At 38.1% G+C, this 23,910-nt stretch overlaps 1 protein-coding gene across 5 annotated transcripts in view; it reads left to right on the top strand.

Moving 5' to 3' along the window:
* Positions 1-2,574: 2,574 nt before the first annotated feature.
* The window catches only part of LOC149187699 (Zinc knuckle (CCHC-type) family protein), a 58,540-nt gene continuing 37,204 nt past the window's right edge, over positions 2,575-23,910 (top strand). The window contains exons 1-4 of one of the 5 annotated variants that reach the window (XM_089411448.1): positions 2,575-2,826; positions 2,928-2,994; positions 3,239-3,306; positions 17,478-17,821. In XM_089411448.1, the coding sequence (XP_089267574.1) occupies positions 17,498-17,821 (324 nt within the window). In that variant the 5' untranslated portion in view covers positions 2,575-2,826; positions 2,928-2,994; positions 3,239-3,306; positions 17,478-17,497. The other 4 variants (XM_089411449.1, XM_089411447.1, XM_089411445.1 and 1 more) reach the window with 4 other exon arrangements.

The raw sequence follows: 23,910 nt of genomic DNA on the forward strand, positions 1-23,910 counted from the left end.
ATAGGCACACTAGGCCAACAAACAAGCTACGGTATAAAATCAAGCTTAGAAGCAACCCAGAGTTAGCTAAACAAGTCATTGACATAGATGATGTGCCTCTGAAAGACTTAATCATCAATGAGAAACCTACAAAGTCTAAGAAAAGGTCTATAGAGTCTAAGAATAAGCTTGAAAGCCCTAATAAGAAAGGAAATAAACAGGTTGCCAAAGCAAAGCCCATGGAGACTAGAAAGAACAAGAAGCAGAGATTAGACAAGTTGGATGTGTTACTCGAAGCTGCCAATACCCTCAGCTAATATGCCAGGGTATCAGAACCATTTTTGTCCACTTGTTTAAATAAAAAACTCAGTTTTTGCATTTCGTTGATAGTCGACCTGCCAGTTTTGTATACAATATGAAAGTCGGGAGAGTTGACAATGCCCTTGTCAACATTTTTGAAAAGCTTGACAGTGTGTTTGTCAGCTATTTTGAACAAACTATGCATACTGATTAGTAAATGAAACCTATAGGAAAATGTCGACAACGTGCCTGTCAACATTTTCTTTTCTAAAATGAAATAGAGACGCTAACATCTCTATTGTCAGCGATATTCGAAAGGATTGACCTCCCGGTTGTCAGCTATATCTCAGATCAGAAAATCAGTAATGCCGATGACCCACCGGTTAGTGATTTTTGTAGAAAATCGCAGAATAATAGAAGACATCCAGGGCAGTGTTGGTGAAGTAGATAGAGGGACTTGTTTTGTTGAAAATCTTCAGAAGGACCGGTTCTATTTTCCAGCCAGAAAATTGACCAAGATCACTTTATTTTTGCCTAGATTTTAGCATATTTGCCTACAGTTTTCTAGGATTCATTAGATATTTTCTAAGTTTATCTTTTTTGTGCATGAACTTAAAGGATATTTTAAAATATCTCAGTATTGTAATTATGAGGATTCTATTATTTTGCAAATTGTTATGTGAAACTCTATAAAGACAGTTTATGAATAATGAAAAAGGGTTGGAAATCATTTGAAAAATTACTTGTAGTTTGGATATGTTTGAGCAATCTTAAATGTATTTGCAGTGTTTGATGAGCAACTAGTATAAAACTCATGTGTTTCATTTCCTTGTCAGTATTTCTCTGTTATTAATTGTCTCTTTCATGTCTGAAATGTTAGTTTAATGAGATTGGATTTCATTTGATGCTCCTCTCTTAAATTATCAGTCATTAAATACTTGTTGTTCTCAACTCTTATAAGCTCTGTTTTCTCCCAGTTCATCTTTCTTCGAAATCTCCAAAACAGTCAAAGGACGTGTTACTCCCATGCTTTGTGCAATTTTCTCATTAGATCTGTGATTTCATTTGGTTGATAGCTTGACTCCATGCCCAATGGTAGGTTTTGAGGATCATCCAACCATCTTATACCTAAACCCAAATATGTTCACTTGAACTCAATTGTAAAAACCTTCTATTACAGTGACCATAAAGTAGTTGAGTTTTACGGAGAGATCCCCCTGCAGGTTGAAGAGCCAAGTTTCAACCTAAAAGTGGTTTGAGGTTACCTTAGGGCCTGCAACCAAGGTTTTCCCTGAGTGATAACACCTTTGATACATACAAAACTTTATTTCTCCCACCAGTATCTCTTTTCAACATAATTACTAACACAACTATATAAATTAAATGGTTGGTAAATGCTAATAGCCATCAAAACACTTATGTGCCATTTAATTCATGTAACATCGAGAATTTGTAACATCAAAACATAGCGAAGGCCGCAAACAAACTACATAATTTTTAAAATAAAAAATAATTTGAAAACCCTTAATTTAATCCATTAAATTATATATATGACAAAAAAATATTTTTAAATTATTAAAGCTAGACCATCTATAAATTTTTATTTAAAAAAATTATAAATTCTTAAAACCCTATTTCAAAATAAACCACTTCTATGTTCGAACTCATATTATCTAATGTAAAATGCCCAGTCTTCCCATTTTTGCTCTATCTTAGTGGCTTTACAAAGCATGCATTTTTTTGGAGTTGTCTATAATGTGACTTTTTGGAGATTCCGGTGACGGAATCCGGCGGAAGAAATTGAGGTTAAATCTTGATTTGTTGCAGTTAAAATGGTTTTTTAATTGCATATTTGGATTCAGCACCCTCAAAAACCCCTGGGACGCTTTCATTGTGCAGAAACTAGCTATCAAACTTGCGATTCCAATAAATTCCTGCCGGATTTCGACCAGAAAAACCCGCCAGAAAGACTTTCAAAAAGTCGCATTATAGACAACTGCCATTTTTTTTCCATTATTAGTGCATCTTACTTTACCTAACGTGCATTTTTAGCCTTATCAAAATTCAATTTGAATTGTCCTCCCTTGGGGTGCCATTAGGCCTTGAAGGATAAGTGGACAAAATCTACCGAGTGTCCTCGATAAGACGCAATACCATATCCTCACAGCCCATAACTTTGGATGTATCCATGTAGAATAATTATTGGTGACGAATTGAAAGCCATGTCGAATTATCAACTCATGTAACCTCGGCTATATTTGGAGGATATTGTGTTGCTAAGTGACACTATAAACTGATCACTTGCTTCCCCGGTCTATTAGCTCCAGATATGATGAACCATCCCATTATTGTTATCGGTGCTCAGCCTTATCACGTTGTTGCCCCTGCTAGGGCCACATTACTTACGATCAACAATACTAACACGGAGTTTATTACTTCACCAGCCCTTGAGTAATAGTTGAAAAGGATTGGAATGGTGGGCCTCTGTGATGGTAGTGGTTAGGAGCTCTTTTGGGTTAAAGCTAGAAGATCAAGGCGTTAAGAAAGGTATTTATTGCTTGTCCCCATCGAGCAAAGAACGTGCTGCTCAAATGTAATGAATGTATAATCTCATTTTTCTTTTCCCTAACAATTTACATTGTTGATAGGAATTCATTCGTTCGGCATAAAGGAATTGGCCAAAACAATCCCGGTTCATCCTGCTTCAGTAGGAAGGTCAGTGCCCTAAACCAAACCATAGCAACTTTTGATTTGTTATGTAGTGTATGTGCTTACGGGATTCGAACCAGAGACTTCCGAATGCCCTAGGGTTTTAGGCCAAAGCTTTCAGAACCTAGTTTTGGAGCTTTCTCACGACCTTTATATTTTTGGCATTGTTTTGCGAGTACATTTCTCGGGATTTAATTATTCTTCCCTAATGTGTTTTTGCCCGTTCCCTAACAATTTATATTGTTGATAGGAATTCATTCGTTCGGCCTAAAGGAACTGGCCAAAAACAAACCCGGTTCATGCTGCTTCAGTAGGAAGGTTAGTGCCTTAAACCAAACCATAGCAACTTTTGATATGTTATGTAGTGCAAGTGCTTAAGGGATTCGAACCAGAGACTTCCGAATGCCCTAGGGTTTTAGGCCAAAGCTTTCAGAACCTAGTTTTGGAGCTTTCTCACGACCTTTGTATTCTTGGCATTATTTGCGCGTACATTTCTCGGCATTTAGTTGTTCTTCGCTAATGTGTGATGTTCATTCTCATTTTGCGAAAACACGGGGTTTTGGGGTTCAGTTGGTTATTGACTTCGTGGGTATATTTTACCATGCACTGCAGTGTTTGAACTCGTGATCTCTCCGAGGCAAATACTAAGTTCTAACTCCTAAGCTAGTTATTTTTGGTTCAATCTGTTTTCGTTTTATTTTTCTTGAATCAAATTTAATATGTCTCTGTTATTGAAGTTCCTACCCACGTGCCTTCGCCTGACGAAGGGGCATGCAGATTTGGTGTTTTCCACGAGATTTGAATCCGTATGCGTATGCATGCTAGCATGTTCCATGTAAAGCAACTGTTACGTTGTAATGCTGAATGTATGTATGCAAGCGAATTTTTTTTTGTTTATCTATATGCTCGTCAAAATCCCATGAAACGGTCATCTGTTTCAGAAACTGAAACATGTATGACTTTTAGATCGATACTTTTCAAAATGATAAAAAACGGTGGAATGCCACCACAGAATGTTCTAAAAATAAAATAATTCATAACTCTGAAAATTTTGCGCCCTTTTTGTTTTGAACATTTAGGGTTTTCTCTTAATGGAAAATTTAGGGCTGTTTTTTACTCTTTTAGGGTCTATATACTCAGAAGCAAGGCATTTGTGGGTACCACTTTCTTTCGAGGACATTTTAAGGGGAGCTTCACGGGCATTTTGTCCCTCTTTTCCTCCCAGAAATATTTCTGGGGTGGAAATGTCGGAGGTGGGAGCACGAGTTTGCTGTGTCGTTAATGCTTGTCCTATGGGCTTGTAGGTCTTTCTATTGCCATGGGAGAAATTTGGTGTCTGACCAATGGACAGACAGGCAGATAATATATTAAGGTATCCACAAGGGTTCCGTTGTTGCTGCGGTTCACCCTATGTGAATGTAATTTCAAGAAAAGGGATGAGGTTGGGTGCAAGACTGCCCCGATTTTGGTGAAATAAATACCCCTACCTGCTTGCCTATGTTGAACGGAATTAGGATTAAGTATTGTGGTGCAACCTCAGCCCCAGGGCATGGTTCTTGAAACAACTTGCAAAGATGTGGGATTATTTCTTGAAACAACTTTCAAAGATGAGGGGTTGTTTTGCCTTCATTTGTAAATTCTTTGTTAGATGTCCATCCTCAAGGCAACCATTGCATTGTATAATAAAGGATCATTTATTTTTGGATGCAAAATCATTTCCAAGTCTATTTTATTTATGTATCCCTGAATGTGATTAGGTTAAAGCTAAAATCCATAGGTTCTAAACAATTATCACCCCTATTAGGATTAAAACTAAACTCTAGTAAAATTGATAGGCATACTAAAATTGACCTTACATTCATAGCAACATCGAGAAGGGGTTGGGGGGACTACCACTAGAATTGCTATCATGGCACGATTAATATAATATAAATAAACTATGTTTTTGAAACATAACTTGACAAGAAGATTATGTATTTAACATACTAGACAATAACTTATTTGTACTTGAGGGTTGTAAGGAGGTTGCAGGTGCTCAATATTCTCCTATGCTTCCTTTTCCTCTCTTTTGTATCGATTGACATTCATGAGAGATTTCTACACAAAAGGTCCCAATTGTTTTTAACATGTTAGATTTGAGGTTAGAGTGGTTTGTGTGGATTTTATTTGATAGTGGAATTGTTAGTGGCTATCCTCTCCACTCCATTATTCTCCCTCTTTAAGTTTGGTTCCACCTCAATAGCTTCTCTACTTGGTTCTTAATGTTCTCTTTCTCTTGCTCCTAGTCCGTCCTCTAGTGTGTCTTTGTTTTCTTCAACCACTCATTCTACAATTTACAATCTTAGGCCAACATTTCCTTATATTACGTTATTCTCCTCCCTTGGAGAATCCATAGTTGTTAATGAAGGATTTTGCCACCTTACACATCTTTTGGCATAAGGTACTTAATCAATGACTTTGAGCAATGATTATATGTAGGATTCTTAGTGAGAATGTCATCACTTAAATTTTTCCCAGGAGAAAAGTTGGTTGTAGAGGATGATATAGTTTGTTTTATCACCTTAGGTGTAGGATTGTGCGGCATCTCCATTTTTGAAAAGGGATATTGATTTTTTAATGTTTGAGCCCCTCCTTTTTGAAGGTTTGATTAAGATGATGGGGCATGATAGCACCCTTGGGTGCTACGATTCAAGATTTGTTGGGACTTTTCCAACTTAGTCTTTAAACCCTTGATTTCACAAAAGTCCTTATTTAATTATTAGGATTTTCTTCTTCCATGAGTTGTTGTATTTGGAGGTAAGTTTCCTATCTTATTTGTTGTCTTTTTTACATGGATATATGTGACATTTTGATTTTCTAATGCTTCACTAATTTAGAGTGTAGGCTATCTTTCCTTTTAAGAACTAGAAGCCTTTTTTAGCTTTGTTTGGAGGTCAATAATCAACTTAAGTATTTTTCTATCTCTAGATTATGGATGTTGCATTAAAGGCGAAGTTTTATTCCTTCCTCGATAGACTCATTTTTCCCAATCATTTATAGCCATCCTAAGGAACTTGTAATATATAAATTTTATTGTCCTTGTTTCTTAGAACCCCTCCAATGTTTGTTCATTGTGGGTTACAACTAGTTGCTCAATCTTATTTCATTCTAATCCAATTATCTTTGGGGAGTCTTCATTCTTATTGCATTGCCTCTTAGTGTTTGTCTTTAATTGAAATATGAAGAATTTTAGCTTCTCGTCTAAGTTCTCAAGATTTGTAGAGTTTTCATGTCATTTCAACAGTTATGGAAGACGATATCCTCCTCTTCCACTTTCCATTGGGATTATATGATTTTCATAGTCGCTTTTCTATTAGTGTCCCCCTTTTTAGTGTTTATGGGTTTTTTTCCAAAAGACATTGTTTCATGCCTTCCATACATTCTTGAAGGTAAAACTTGGGTTACTGAGGATTGAAGTTGAAATGGAAATGGATATTAATGTCCACTAGAGACCACACTATGCCAAAGGTATTAGAGATTACATCCATCACGAGAATTCTACAACTAATTTGTATTCTACATTTTATTTTTAAATATAAATGTATATATGAAAAATATATATTATTTAAAAACTGCTCTTGCAATGCTATCCCCTTGGGTTTTTTTGGGAATTAGCTCGGTTGGTGCTCACGCTCCCACTCTCACTTTGCTCCCATGCTTTGGCAACCTTGGTTTAAACCATTCTTATAGGTTATTGAGTTGAATCTTAATTCTTGCTCAGTCGATGCTTTGTTGACTTGTATAAAATCATTCACAACACTTAGTACAAGCAACAAACTCTTGTAGTCTCTAAACTTGACCCATCTTTATTTTTTCATTATTTCTTGAATTCTTGTTAGTAGGATTACTTTTAGCCTAGTGTCTTGTTGATGCATTTTTAATGAAATGTTAATTTTCCATGAAATTCTGCAACTACTTCGATGAATAATTGAAAATTGGAATCTAGTTAACTTTCACCAAGATAAATTTCTCGACAACTTATAAGCAGCAGAATAAAAAGGCAGATAAAAACACTTATTTTTCTTAGGAAACCCAACAGGGAAAAACCTATTTCCTTGACGTGGTATTTTATCGATCTCGAGCAATTGAATCAATTACAAAGCAATCCGTTACTTTGAGAACACACTTGCTCTCTTGCTAATCTAGCTTGTACTTGCCCCCCAACCCTTGATCCCAACTCCTAAATCCTTGTGCACTTCTTGGCCCTATTTCCTTGCCCACTAGGCCTATCTCCTTGCGCACAAAATCTCCTATTTTGTAGCGCATTGGCTCCTATTTTTGTGCGCACTTGGCCTCCTATTTTGTAGTGCAAATCTGCTCAATAAACTCGTGCGCTCTTGCTCCTCAAAGCTACGCACACCACAAGCAAAGAGATCTCACAAAAACTTGTGCACTCAACAATGAATAATCCTTGTGCCTTCATCCTTCTTTTATAGATTCGATCCATGCTAAATTAGGCAAGTACAAATTTGGAACTCGAGTTGTGATTGACAAGTTAACTGAGTTGAATTGGTTCTCTCTCTAATTGTCACTGGAGTCATAACTCGTCCTTCCTTCAATCAATGACTGAAGTCCCAACTTGTCCTAAACTGGATTCGTAACTGCCGTCCAATCCTGTAGTTAAATTGAGGAAGGCTCCATGTAATTGAACCTCCAACACTACACATGATTTGAAGTCTATCTCATGATTTTGGACCATGCTAAGAGAAGGACAAACTCGTGGCCTTTCTGGCTTAAGGCATAAAATAAAAGACTTTCACTGTTTACAATTTTCAACATGATGTCAATCAAGAATTCATGGTTTATCTCCCAAAAGGTTAACCTATTGATTGGTTTTTTTTTTTTTTTTTATGATATTGTTAAGATACTTATCCTTTTGGTAAGTATGACCTTTTTTTCATGTTCCTTGGGTATATAATGTTGAGAAATCTATAGGGCAATGGTTAGAATGATTTCTCTTATGTTTGATAATTGCATTTGATGTTTTTTTATTTTTTCTTATTACGTTCTTCTCCTAATATTATATTGTTCTTATCATCAAACAACTACCAAAACAAGAAGATCAACAATACACAAGAATACAGGATATAGGCTGCAAGCCAGGACCAAAACCTCTCCACTTAAGAGGAAAACCCACAAATATCTTCTCTTCTTATAGATCCTTCAATTAACGAATTCCAAGACCTTTAGACCAAGACGAATACCCTTCCAAGACCAAGTCCAACGTTCTTGATGATGTGCTTCCTTTGTCCCAAGTCAAATTTTGTCAAATCTCTTCCAACAACACAACTTCGACACCCAGCTACAGAATTTCGACCTCTATTGCAGGTCTGAAAATTTTGGCCCTCCTAGCAACAACTGCTTCCACACGTGAGCTTATTTTGGGCTTCCAAGACTTCTTGAGACCTTCGCTTGAGTGTCTCCTTCTTCTAGGGCTTGAGGATGACCTAATGAGCCTTCCTTCAACCTTCTTTCTACACTTTTTCCAACTTCGATCTTGCAGCAACAAAACCCTAACCTAACAAGAGAAACCCTAGTCTTCTTCTTTTGCATGTGTGATGAGAGAGAGAGAAATAACCCAATCACTTGATCTTCATCCTTCTTCTTCCTTCACTAGCCTCTTTCTTCTTCTCCTTTTCTTGCTTGATGAGAGAATTAATTGTATCCATAGGAGGTTGAGTTCCTTACTATATATAGGCTTCCAAGGTGGACCAAGTACCTCAAATTATGCCGACTTCTTAGCTTGTAGACTGACTTGGCCTTGGAGGGTATTTTAACACTTTTAAATACAAAATAATTCTTTTTTACAAGTTACAATGTGGCCGATGGGGTCTTCAACATATGACAATGACTCTTTTGACTTCTTGACCTAGGACAAACCCTAGAAGCACTCAATGGGTGCTTGACCTCTAAAATAAAAGACCTCGAACATGAAACTCATGCTTCAAAATAACAATAATAATTTTTCTTTCATTTTATAATATACAAGAATCAAAATTACATTTCATATTTATGAAGACCAATCCTAGTTACACATTTTTCAACATATAGCCCTTCAAAATTTAAACTAGAGCTTATTAGGTTTGAATAAGAGCCTCCAATAGATTTTAGCACAAATATTTATTGACTAGCACTATTCTTCTTTGATTTGCTCCTGAAGCTGATCTAGATGGTTGCTACATTCTTCCAACCAAGGAGATGCCAATTTCTTTCACTTTAATTTATTTTTATGATGCTTCACAGTTTAATTAAAGTGGTTGTTAGAATCAATAGAGTATAATCTTCACAATAATAATACTTGATAGTACAACTTGGATAAGTGTGATTATGAGTCCATTAGGCCAATATTACTAAGTCTTTTGATTTGAATGTTGATTTTGAAAGAGAGGAAACTTCAAACATTTTGATTGAAGCTTATGATCCTAGAAACCCAAGATAAGTTGGATTTTCCACTTGAAAGATAATAATCATAAAGAAGTTTATGGAGAGAATTTATAGAATTCTTTGGGTTACTCTGTAACTATCGATTGCTATATATTAAATATTAAATGTTTCTTTTTCCAAACTAAATGTCAAGGGGAAACACAAGGGATGGTTTCTCACATTCTTGGATGGCATTCCTATAAAACTTGTCGATGTAGACTAGTGCCCTTCTCACAGGGGGGGTTTGCATTGGGCACCTATTGGCATGGAGCTAGCATAATTTCTAACAACATTGGTGGCAATTGATTGAGCTAACCCCTTGGGATTTGTAAACATGAAATATATATAAATAATACTAATACATAAAATACACAAACTAGACGGCACAACCCCTTATATATGTGATCATTCAATGTTTTATAATACAAACATCACATACCATTGTAATCATATCATCTCATCATTTATAAATATTTTATTGCAACATATATTTGTGCATTATTGCATGTAAGTAATTTTATTCAAAGAAAACCTTGTAGGATGCCCCCCTTGGAATATTTGAACGGAGGGTGGCCTATTTTTCAGCCATAATATTTTTTGGTAACTAGATTCCAGCTTGTGATTGATGGCCTTCTTGTTGGAAACATGCTTTGGGTGTATGGTTCAATTGATTGAGCTATCTTGGGATTACGTGTATGAGTATATTCATGTTGCAGGTTTGCAACAATTTGTATTAAAGCCACGCTCTTTGCATTTTGATTCAATTGTGCAAGTGGAGAAACTAATCCTTCACCCCTTCAAGATGCCAACTCAAAAATTAAAAAACAAAGATCCTAAGTTTAATTGATCTTTTTGGGATTAGAACCAATTTCAGTCATTGGTACAAGCCTCCGGGTCATATCAAGCCATTGGGCCTTTGCAATCTTGGAATCATGCTATAATTCAACACAATAGCTTGCTAAATAATTTGCACCCTCTCGCCCCGATAAAAAATAAAAAATAACCTTCTCATGGGGTCTAGGGAGGAAGTTAGACAACCAAGCCAAAGCTTATGCTCTTTCGCAAGGTTTGATGCTTGCTAAAAACCAAAGGATCGAAAACATTACAATCATGGTGTACTCTTGAATTATTATACAAAGCCTCATGAAATATGCTTCTGCAAAAGACCAACATTTAAAAGCACTAATAAAAAGTATTCAAAGGATGTTGCATCAGTTCAAAACATTTGAAGTTTTTCATATACTAAGGCAACACAATTGCCTGGCATACACACTAGCAAATGAAGGTGTTGCATTGGATATTGGGGTATTAAAACTAATAATACATTAACAATATGTCACATACCTTGATTGAAATCAAAATTCACAAAGGCATTAATGCCTTGAAGTGGGATGGCCACATGATGAAACCAAGGCCTCCATACCATGCAAGATACAAGCCATATGTAGAATTGGGGAAGAGATGCCACACACGCGTGCCCATATGCTTTGTCCTTAGATGCAGGTATGTTTGGAGCAAGTATAGAGCAATGATGCAGTGGGCATGTGAGGATGGTGTTGGGAAGGATCTACATACAATCACTAGATTGCCGAGCAAGGGAAGAGTAATTAAGTGTCATGTCTCTATCTACATCAATAAAGGTGGAAGCAAGATGACATGGGAGGATCATAACTTTGGTACAGAGGAGGGAGGTCAGAGCATGTATCCCAATCATTTCTTTCTCATTGGGGCAAAAGAAAGCAGCAACCTAGTGAAGGTACACAACAAGCAAGTATTAGCTATTTACATCATGGTGAAATTGGGATTCATTAAAAGGCAAAATAACAGCCAGTTTGTCCTGCGGCCTCAGAGCAAAGCACACCTAAATCGGATCAAGATTTAGGGCAACCCGATTCTTCAAGCTGACTTGCTATAAGTTCATCTAGGATGCTTGGACAGGTAGCTAATCTGCCAAAAATTGAAAGTGCGCTGGGGAATTCACACATGGAATTGTGGTAAGATGGCTTGTCTGTTTACATTTCCTCTAGATAGTTCACTCTCGAGTCAAAGATATAGCTATTTTGATGCACATTCTGGTTAAAACTCGGTGGAAATATAATTTGTGAGCATAATTGTGGCGAGACCATGACCTTTTGGGATATGAATGTGGGGAATCACACTATCAAAAAGTTAAAAGTGGTTTCTCTTTGGAATTTTTGTTCTATCAATTCAGTGGGCATGTAATTTTCAAGTTGCTTGGTGGAAGACTTGAGGTCATCCTCTGACTATGGGTGACCATACCTGGGATGTGCTTGATGGGTGCAATAGCAACTTAGGGAAAGTTGTTCAGTGAGCTGGTGGTTTTGTGCATTTAGAATAGGTATACTTCACCTGTGTAAATAAGACAGTTTTCAGGTGGTATAGAGAAGAGGCTGTGCTCCCTTGTTGTGGGAACCTTACGTTTTCATTAGGATACATATGGCCAAATCTCCCAATCCAGAAATACAACTTATGAGGGAGGAAATAAATATCCTCCAAGAAGGAATCTTCACCCTACAGATGAAACACAATCAGATCGCTGCCATCATTTCAACAGTTATGGATTTATTCATAGATTAGGGGTCATTATACAAAGGAACGAAGATGAGCTCAGTAGCCTCTGCCAACAAAGAGGTCGTCTACAAATGGCAATAGAGACGAGATCCATGAAACAGACCTCCTCAATAATGAAACATCAACATTTTGCTTATGTAGTTCCAAATCTGAACAAAACAACAATTCCACAGTAGGAGGAGCCAATCCAAGATCAGAGTTACAGCTATGCTAGCATGTAAATGTTGTCTCATTTTGTTTGTTTTTTGGCATATTTAGGCATGTAGGAGTCATAGCATAAAAGTAAAAATCACAATTTTGTTTTTGTGGGCCTAGTGGGAGCAGAAAGACTAGAAATCTATGTATAATGGGCCCCTTTAGTTTTGAAATGATGGATCAGGTGTAACAGCTGTGCTCATAAAACAGATTTAAGAAATATAAAAGAATATATATTCTCATTTCTTTAAAGAAAATTGCATCCTTTTGACATCGTTAAATCATCTAGAAGAAGTCACTTACTAATAAAAACAAATTGTGATTTATTTGGCATATTGAGGATGAATTGATGGATTGCGATGGTTACAGTGTAGAACCAATTCAATTAATCATGCATCCACAATCCACGCATTGATGTCATGAAAATTGAAGTAACTAGGTGTTGTTAATCCCAACCACCAAGGAAATCTAAAAAGCTAGTTTTGAACCTTGTTGCATCTGTTGCTTCTTGTCTTATTGTAATTGCTAGAGCAATAGTATAGGTATAAACCATCAAAATGATACATTAGTTTGAATAGTGGCTAGGTGTAATTGTTTGAAAAAAGGAAGTCGGTGTCAGTTGCCATGTGATGTAAGTCTTAACACTGCTAAAAAAATTACATAGTTTAAAAGATTCTCCCTTTTCCCTCTAATATTCAGATGGAATGCGACTCAATTGCTAGACACAATAGCAATGAGTAATCCAAAATAACATCTATCAATATAATACTAATAATAAAAGGTAAAAAAGAGAGAAGGAAAAGTGGTTATTTAAATTTCGTCTTCACTGGAATATTTGGATGGAGAATGATAGCAACTAAAGAGTTGCTTGTTATTTTTTTTCTTAATGAACCCACTTTAATATTCCAAATCATGCTGGCGTGGGTGTGTGCGTGCACACACATACGTATCTGTATGCATATACCATTTTTGGGGTTACCTTTTTCTTGATGAGCCCTCTTTTACTATCCCAAATCACAATGGCTTGGGTAACACACACACACACACACACATACTTGGAATGAAAGCACTGGAAACACCTGAGTATTACCCCACTTTTTGTGGATGCTGAACCGGGTAAACCGTCAGCCCTGATTACGAGGCCTTGCCCTCCCTAAGGGAATCGAAGAGAGTTGAATCCGTGATCAGCTACAGCTAATGACAATATCAAAGAACTTCACATTTGGCTTTAGACCATGTCTAGATCTAGACACTTGAGTGACCACGTGTGTGTATAATATCCAATCTAGTGTGATTTGGGATAATAAATTATAAAAGAGGACACAACAATACAATAAATTCCTGAAAATGGATAACACTGGAGACCTCAGTGTAGTGGTGAAAATCATATGGAGATGAGGCTAATGGTACAAAATACTAACTCGATAATATTGAAAAATTTCAAAACAAAAAAATTTGAGGCACACACCTCGTAGATTCCCCCTGGTTTTTATGTATGGAGGGCATCATCAATTGCTAGTTGCAATAGTCACTGGTAAGCTAGCTAGACTCTGTTAGAATGAATTTCAAAAACTCCCTGAGCATTATGCCTTAATGGAAATGGATGAGCTATCTATTGGGTGGCTAATAATCTACAAGATACTAATTAAAAGCATGGTTGACACAACTAATGGTGGTGAGGGTTAATGCAATACTTTTTTTCTAGTCTATATAAACATGCTGTATCTTGGAGGTGGACAATGAACCATAAATAAAATTTAAAACCAATCTTTATCCTTTTTAAGCAGAGCTTTCCTACTTAGTAACCTAGAGGTTGGAAAATGATTGATATGCCCTAATTGCATATAACAAAACTGAACTTTGCAGGCTTGTCCAAACAACTTAAAAGTAAACCATCTAGGTAATTTGCGCTTACTGATTGCTCATATTTTGTGCTAAAACTTAAGCCAGGAAAATTTGAACTTAGTTTCTTAAGACATGGTAGTGGGCACATAGAAAATGTAAGCTACATCTGTTTCTTGTCACAGACAATGGTGCTCAAAATAAGTCAAAAAGCCTTTGTTTACTTGCTTAAAGCTTAGGATATTTCTGTTAGGAAAGACATAACCATGTCTCCTCATTGCAAAGGGAACTGTTTTTCATGATTTAAGTTTGAAATAAGTGTGGAGGATGATCTTTTATGTGTAGGAACAAAGCTCGTCAGGTATGACTTGGACTTGCAAATCATATCCAATTTGGTGCCAGGAGTTGCCTGGACAAAAACTTGGGAAAACCTGATGAGTCTATCTCTTTCTCGTGCATATCTCGGGAGATAGTTTCTTCTTCTGCGCTTGAAGATTTCAATTATTTGACCCTGGTACTGAATGCTGTGGAAAAGAGCTACGAGGCTAATCTTATGTAGGGAAGAGGCTTATCACTTTGATGCACATTTTTGTAGTTAGGTTTACTTGTTTGTCTTTTCCTATATTTCACAAAGGTTTGGGGATGAACGATCTTTGTGAATGGCTGGATAGGCCTTAAATTTCAGGAAATGGCACAGGAGAATGGCAAGCTACTAGGCAAAAGGGGATCCTTCTTCCCAGCTACAGAGAAAATAAAGAAATATAAAAGATGGAAAGTTTATTGTTAATGATTCATGATTAATCACATATGCAACGTCCATTTACACAACTTGAAAAACAGATAGGTGAATCCATCCAACCTATATTATACAACACTACATCCATACTTAATCGTACATGAGATGCCCTCATCCTGGAAACACAAGGGATGCAGGGGATGTGTCATCTCCTGAACTCCTGCAGAGGTGTCCCCTGTCAAACATTGGTATTTTATCTCTAGAATTTTCTCTATGTGCTATTGTTTATAACTGATTCGATGAAAACTCTTTGGATTCTGGCTTTCAGCTGCCTCAGACTGCTCTTTGATGTAGCAGAGAACTAATGACTTCGCTCTCTAGTAGCTTTAGAATTTTTGTAATCTTATGTGTTTGATAAATTAAAGCCCATGCTAGATATCTTATTATTTGTCTTGTGAAGGAACAAAAGTTATTGAGGCTTGTACCTTGGGTATTTTTGATCCCTCCTGGTGCTTAGTAGATCTGGGACATATGATGGATCCATGCTGATTATTGCCAACAGCATCATATTTACGTCTTCTAGCATTTAGTGGCCTTAGATTATGTTATTTATCTTAATTGTGATATCTTCTGGCATCTAGTTGCCTTAGATTATATTATTTATCTTAATTTGTGATATTTTCTGCATCTAGTGGCCTTAGATCATGTATTAAGTTTTAAATGGTTGCATTGGATACCGTGCTCTTCTGACTTGGCAGAAGGCTTAATAAGTGTTAAATCTTACTAACCGCAGTTCCTGGCTATTTATTACTTTGTAAATTCTCTTGCTGTAAATTAATTTACTATAGATCTACTGAATAAAAACGTGTACGGCTAGTATGGTCAACCAGAATTCCCTGTTTCAACCCTCCGGACTTGCTGCCCCCTTGGCTTGCTGCACAAACCCTGCACCGCACCTATATGGATGTATGGCTGTACTCTCAGCCTACTGCATGAACCCTGTGCAGCACATATATGACTATACTGACACATTGTACAGTGGCAGTATTGGCTTGCTGCATGAACTCTACATAGCACCTGTGTGGTGGTACTCTTGGCCTGCTGCACGTACTCTGTACAGCACCTGTGTGGTGGTATTCTTGGCCTGCTGCACGTAGTCTGTACAGCACCTGTGTGGTTGTACTCTTGGCCTGCTGCAGGTAATCTGTTGTATGTACAGCACCTGTGTGGTTGTACTCTTGGCCTGCTGCACGTACTCTGTACAGCACCTGTGTGGTTGTACTCTTGGCCTGCTGCATGTACTCTGTGCAACACCTGTGCAGCTGTTATCTCGGAATGCACTTTGTCAACCCGTATGACCTGTTGGGTGGTTGAATCCTTTTACTGTGGATTTCTCCTGCTTACACACTTCCTTTCGGACTTGAATCTTGATCTCTAGATGAAACTCTGTTATCAACTTATCGCCCTTGCTGACATCTCCTTGAATCACTGTCCTTTATGACTCAATCTCACAATGTCTCTAATTTGTCTTCCTCCTTTACCTAGTGTTGTTGTTGATCGAATCCATGACCCCAAAGTGATTGATGGTCGAGATTATATCTCAGTTCACTTGAGATCAATGGTTGAGATTTGTCTAATTCATTAATGCAAAATCCTTTGCATTTCATCAGATTAAACTCAATCTTTATTACAAAGCAATTAATTAAATAAATCCTTTAATTAAAGTAATTTTGCTAAGGTTGAAGGCTTTGGACGAGTTCCATGTGTCTAGACTCTAGATACTTAGATCTGTGCGGAAGTACCTGTCCGATGCTACAAACATCAAGAATAAGGCCCTGATGAACAGGGCTGTCTAGAACCTGGAGGAGCTGCCAGAGCATCATAAGTTCCCAAATGTCATTGACTGTCTGTCCATCCACGTCAAATTTTGCACCAAATCACTGACCTCTTGTCTAATAGATTACTAGCATGGTTGTGGCAGATCCCCCTTAAATTATGCTTTATTTTTTTCTGGCACAATATATATATATATATATATATATATATGATCATTTTTTGCTTCTTCTGTTACAAATTTAAACAAACGAAAGATAGCCAGAATAGTAGTTGTCAAACCATAAATTCTGTGTTTTGGAAGTCCAGGCATTTCTTTAGATGTAACCAAGCACCCTACCCTCCAGCCAGTAAACAAACATAAGATCAGGGCTGACCGCCTCAGCAACAATTGGCTCATGAAGAGTGCGAGATGTTACAAGTGGGATTTGAATCCAGAGGTGAAGAATAACATTTCTCCTCCATAACCAGCTGAGCTAGACTGAGTTGGCATTGGCGTTCCAGACTTTGCACCATGTTTGGTGCTATGTTTTCTTGGTGTATATCCCCTTAATTATTAATAGTGAGTTCTTTGAGGTCCCCTTAGTTATCTGATAGAATTCATGCTATTCAGGTTGCTAGCTTATTGTTTAATGAATATCTGATAAGGTACAGCTATATATTTTTTTTCTTAATCTAGTAGTTGTTATTATATTTTGTAAACTGACGTTGCACTGAGAAGTGTGTGGTAATTCACAAGGTGAGAAGATTGTGTGAACTGATGTTGAATTGAGAAGTAAGGATATTGCTATTTGGGTTTTGTAAAACGAATGTTTGTACTGTTTTCCAGCCAGACTATCTCAAATCACAATGGCTGAATCACCAGAAGAGAGAGACGATGAATTTTTCAAGGAAGTTTATGGCAAAGAGTACACTGGGCCACCTACATTAAGCACTGAAAAGTCACTCGAAAATAGTAAATCGAATAAGAGACCACGTTCAAGTGGCAATGCTGGTGGTGAATCCGATGAGGAACAAGAAGAACGCGATCCAAATGCTGTGCCCACTGACTTCACTAGTAGAGAAGCCAGAGCTTGGGAGGCAAAGGCAAAGGCAATAGAACGAAACTGGAAGCGAAAGAAAGACGAGGAGTTTATTTGTAAAATTTGTGGGGAGTCTGGCCACTTTACTCAGGTGTACATTTTTTTACCTTTGATTTGATGCTTTTGTTAAACACTATTTTTTCATGTTTATGTTATAGGAAATGGTTGAAACTTTTGGAATAGAACTGCAATCAAGCTTTTTTAGGTGGCATTTTTTTGCGTGTTTAGCTTTTTTCCATGTTAGAATTAGTGAATAAGCTTGTAAGCGATACAAGTGATTAAACATGATCTGATATATTACTACCTGCATTAGACTTTTGTCATTGATGGTCAGTACATTCCCTGAGTCATGTTAGTATATGTATTGATAGTTATATTACTACCCACATTAGACTTTTGTCTTTGATAGCCAGTACATTCTGAGTTTTGTTTTGCTTGGCACTTGGCTAGAAATGTCTTAGATATTTAAATTTAACTCTAAATCTGTCCTCAGTTTCGGTGTTGGCATGAAGGGAATAAAGAAATAGGGAAAAATGAAAAAAAGAAGGTTGAGAACTTGAGTAGGTCAGGCTAGGAAAAATCTTAAAATCATTAGTGTAAAATTCCATTTTACTTATTTCAAAACCCATATCTTTTACCCATTGTTTTACAAACCGGCCGTTTCGAAACCGAAACGGCCGAGTCGAACCGAGTTGAAGCCTTGAGGAGTGACCCGGTAGAAAAACCAGTCCGGGAGGCCGAGTCATGACTGACTCGGCCGAGTTATTGCATGACTCGGCCGAGTCAGTCATGACTCGGTCAACCCGGCCGTTTTGCACATCTACTCGGCCGAGTCATTAAATTCAGCCAGTCACCCAAAGAAACAACGATTTTTCTATTTTTTTTTTAACTTTTTAACATTTGGCTGATTGTTGGGGACTCCAAGGTGTTTTCTAAATTGGTTAAGTGCTATTTGGGGTCCATTCCCCTCTCCTAGTATTGATATGATGTTCAAATTTCATGGTAATGTTAAATTCTTAAAGTAAAAGTGACATTCTCCTTAATCTTCATTTTCATCCTTTTACTTAAATTTTTAACATTACCATGAAATGACTCAGGATGTTTAAGAGTGGTTCCAGCCTCATTGGATTTCATATGGAGAAAGTAGAATTTTAGATTTCATTCAAAATCCAGCAGACTTATCATTTTTTCAGGGTTTTAGGATTGGAGGATTGCAATGTTTCCATTGAATTTTGTCATGTATTAGGGTATGGAACTCGTATTTAATCAAGAGCACCAATCCCTCTGTGTACCTTGATGTTAGTGACATTGGTTGTTGAACTCCTCTGGGATTCGCTCTCAAACCTGGAGCTTCTGAAAATGTCGCTTCTGCTCCCGTTTTCGCTCTCGCTCCCCACTTCCGCTCCTGCTCCCAAGTAACACTGAGCTAGATGATGTTGGCAACTCTAGCAGTAGCCAGTACTGGTCATTGATGGGGCCCCTTGTCTGACTCTGATGATGATGATCCAGAGATTGGTCGAGATGATCTTGGCTCCTCTGGCAGTAGCTACTAGCCTCCTTGGTTATTTGTATTTTGTTTTGACTCTTGAGTCTTTGATCATGTATGACAGACTACAGTTGACTATGTATTTACTATTGCCATTGGGTACCACCGTACCATTTTGATATAATGGATTGGTTCATGAGCCTACTTTGATCATATGTTGTCTTCCATGTATATTATAATGTTGTGTGTTTGGAAACTTGAATGAAAATCTTTAAAATTATGTTTAAAATATTTAAAATTATGTTTTTTTATAAAAAAAATAAATATTTAATGTATTTTTTACAACGACCGAGTCATTGAAATCGAGTCGGCCGAGTCATTACCGAGTCGGAGTCGGAGTCGGAGTCGATCCTCGGCCGAGTCCGAGTCCGAGTCCGAGTTGTAAAACATTGCTTTTACCTGGAGATTAATACAGTTTTTTGATTTCTACCATAATATGCTTATCCAATATGAGTATCTGATTTCAGGGCCATGGTCAATGATAAGTCTTGTTAATCATAGTTTAAAGACTTATCTATGTATGTCAAAATGTCCTTATCTTGCCTTTGCAAAAATCTCTATGAGGATTTGTATATTTGCTCCTTATAATTTTGAACATATGCTTTTGAATATGAAAAATGAAATATAATTCAGAAGTAATAGTTATAACATAAGTTAAAATTATTAAGCAATGCTTACTTTTTCATCTCTGTTGGCAGTATCTGTGCTTATTTAACCAAAATCTATTCCAGAATCCGCACCTGTCTTAGATTTAGCCGATAGTGGGGCTGCTGTGGTCAGGAAATGGCAAATTGCATGGTGCCATTTTGATTGCTACACGTCTTTCAAGTTCACGGAACTACCTACAGGAGTGCATTCTGTTCTTCAACTCGTTTGAAATGTAATGATGGGAACTTTCTTTCTCAACCCAGATTCCTTTGTTTGGATTGGTCTCCTTGGCCTTGAAACATATTCTGAAATAGAATATCGAACAGAAGTTAGCAGTTAGGATAAGAGAGAATAACAATATTGCAATCAACAAGCCAAGAGGCATCTTCTAATTGCTGGAGTAAGATTGCATATTCTTTGAAAATAGTGAGCAATAAATCATTCCTTTGTCAGTAAGCTTTGTTATATCTCTGGATTGAATTTTTATCTAAGACAGGTATTTGGGATCAAAAGCTAAGGTGCTGTAGTTTTAGAGGAAGGTGGCTTACTTTCTATACTCCGTGAGTCAAGATTTAAGGTTCATTATTTATACATAAATGTATTAAAAAAATAAAAAAATAAATTAAAGATAATCTTCCTCATTGATAATTGCTGGAGTAAGATTGCATACTATTTGAAAATAGTGAGCAAATAAATCATTCCTTTGTAAAAATTTCTCATTTCCCAGCCTGGTTTGCAGTTTCACCTTATTTCTCCAAAATAGTTAAATGCCCTTTCCCATATCCATACATTCAATAATTGGAAAATAAATTTTGCTGAAAACACAAATTCTGGAAATTTTACAGAATGCTGGAAAATGCAGAAATAAATATCAACACATACAAATAGCCATTCAACACATTTAAACACAGTGAATTTTGGTCAAGGTGACCCTGGAAAAACCCCCTACAACTCTTGGGGAAAACCAGTTCGAAAGCTTCTTTTATTTCTGGAAAATGCTTTTTACAGTAAGAGAAATATTCAGCAAAAATCAGCAAGCAAACTTTTACAACTTATTTCAGCCTTGTTGAAACTCCGCTGTACAGACTTGCTGAAACTCAGCCCTGCTGAAACTCCGCTGTACGGACTTGCTGAAACTCCGCCCTGCTGAAACTCCGCTGTACAGACTTGCTGAAACTCAGCCTTGTTGAAACTCCGCCCTGTTGAAACTCCGCTGTACAGACTTGCTGATACTCAGCCTTGCTGAAACTCCGCCCTGCGTAAAGTCCGCTGTACAGACTTGCTGAAACTCAGCCTTGCTGAAACACCGTCCTGCTGAAACTCCGCTGTACAGACTTGCAGCCTCCTTCTCCGCACTGTCCAGAAATCTCCCTGGCTCTCTTGCTCTCCTTCTCTCAATCTGCTCATGAAAGAATTAATGACCTTTTCCTCATTTTCTTCCTTTAATCTAACCCTGAGTGACTTTTGGGTAATCCCTAAATCCAATGGCTGAAATAGATTGAGACCTAGGGCTGAGATTAAATGCTCATTTAAATCTCACTTTCTATTTTTCAATTCACCCCACTTTAATAAAGACCCACTTAGTCATTTATTTCCAAAGTCAGTTTTCCTTTCTAATTTTACATTGACTTTATTAAAATCACTTTAAAATTAGACTTTAGTAGCTTTATCACTTAAAGTCACTTTTAAATTAGATATGACTTTATAAAAATTATAGTCACTTTAGGAGAAAAACTAAATTCTTTTGGACACTTTTCCCTAGGCCAAAGATCAAAGCCTTGGGGAACCACCTGTCCTCCGGTACCAAATTTCAACACTCCCTCTTACCGAGGAAGGTGTTCCTCACCACACCCATCTTGTCTCTGAAGTAGTCATGCTTGCCCCGTGGTAAGGCTTTGGTAAGAATATCTGCAACCTGCTCATCAGTGGGAATATACTCAAGCTTCACAGCGCCCTTCTGAACATAGTCTCTGATGAAATGATATTTGATCCTGATATGCTTTGACTTGTCATGAAATACTGGATTCTCCGTGAGTTTAATGCAACTCTGATTATCACAGTAACTGAAGGTCTCAACGGCTGACCAAATAAGCCAAACAACATCTTGCGAAGCCAGATGGCCTCACAACTAGCTAGACTGGTTGCCATATACTCTGCTTTCGCTGAACTCAATGCTACTGACTGCTGCTTCTGGCTGAACCATGACACTACTACCGAACCCAACCCAAAACAGCACCCTGAAGTGCTCTTCCTATCAGAAGCACAACCTGCCCAATCAGAATCAGTATAACCTGCCAATCTCACTCCATCCCCCTGCCTGTAGTCCAAACCATAATCCATTGTCCCTTGCAAGTACCGCAAAATGTGTTTTGCAGCCACACAGTGAACCTTCCTAGGCTCACACATAAACTGACTCATCGTGTTGACTGCAAAACAAATATCCGGTCTAGTGTTGACCAAATACATCAAGGAACCAATCGCTTGTACAATGTGGGATCCACCAACTCGGAATCCGAAGCATGAAGCTTCTTCCAGTTGGTAATCATCGGTGTCGACATGGGTTTACAATCCTCCATGTGGAATCTGCCAAGGATGTCCACAATATACTTCCCCTGCCCCAGGAAGAAATGCCCCTCCTCCTGCCACACCTCCAAACCCAAAAAGTAATGCATCAAGCCGATGTCCTTCATCTCAAACTTCGCTGCAAGATCTCTTTTGCAGTGCTCTATGAGTCTCTCTGCACCTGTAATGACTAAGTCATCCACATACAACACCAGAATGAGAGGCTCCTCACCTATCACAATAAAGTAAAGGTTCGGATCTGCCTCACTCTTTGTGAAACCCATCCCTTGCAAGTATGTATCTATCCTGGAGTACGAAGCTCTGGGAGCTTGCTTCAGGCCATAAAGGGCCTTCTTCAGTGTGCACACATGGGACTCCTTCCCATGCATCTCAAAGCCTTGTGGCTGTTCAATGTACACCTCCTCCTGTATGAAGCCATTGAGAAATGCAATCTTCACATCCATCTGGTGGATCTTCCAACCCATCTCTGCTGCTATCGATATAATGGAGCGGATCGAAGTATATCGAGCCACGGGAGCGAAGGTCTCCTCATAATCAACTCCCTCTACCTAGGAGAACCCTCTAGCCACAAACCTCGCTTTGAATTTCTCAATGCTGCCATCTGCAGCATGCTTTACCTTGTAAAGCCATCTGGAAGTAACCACGGATTTGCCCTCAGGCCTTGGCACCACCTCCCACACATATTCTTCATGATAGAAGAATACTCCTCCTGCATGGCCTCTCTCCAGACCTGCTGGTTAGTTGCCTCCTCATCTCTAGAAGGCTCAGAGTCAAGGATGCTAGTAACCATTGCCATATAGCTACAAAACCTCTCAGGTGGTCTACTCTCTTTGACCGGCCTCTTAGGCTCAGCAACAGATGTGGCATCTCTCAAGGTGTCCTGAAGCCACTTGGGATTCCTCTTCCCTGAGCGCACTTCTTCCATAGGAGAATGAAACTCCTCCTCATCATCACCAGGAGCCTGAACTCTTGACTATCTGTCTGCTGTCCTCCTGCCTGCACCTGTAGAAGCTGAGGTATCGTGTGAACTGTCCATCAGTGGACTCCCTAGTGAACTACTTTGTGAACTGCTCTGCATGCTGCCCGGAGCACCACCCCTCTGGCTCGGTGAGCCACTGCTCACTGACGGACCTGACATCCTCATAGATGTACCTCCGGATCCTCCTGATCCCTGGCCATTGGATCCTTGTGACTGACTCAACTGCTGCTGAGGGTCTGGCTGATTCAGATACTCTAACTCCCGTGACCTCCTAAAGGCCCTGTCCTCCTCGAACTTCACATCCCGCCTGACAACAACTTTTCTCTGTGCAAGAATGTAAATCTGAAAGGCCTTTGAGGTCTGCGGTGGGCTCAGTTTGGTCCTCTTCTCCTTGGGTATGTAGGAGTATGTAATGCATCCAAAG

This window comes from Pinus tabuliformis, chromosome 3_1, assembly GCF_031772625.1.
Source record: "Pinus tabuliformis cultivar Carrire ecotype Pingquan chromosome 3_1, CPIR1, whole genome shotgun sequence".
In the NCBI taxonomy this organism is placed as follows: Eukaryota; Viridiplantae; Streptophyta; class Pinopsida; order Pinales; family Pinaceae; genus Pinus; species Pinus tabuliformis.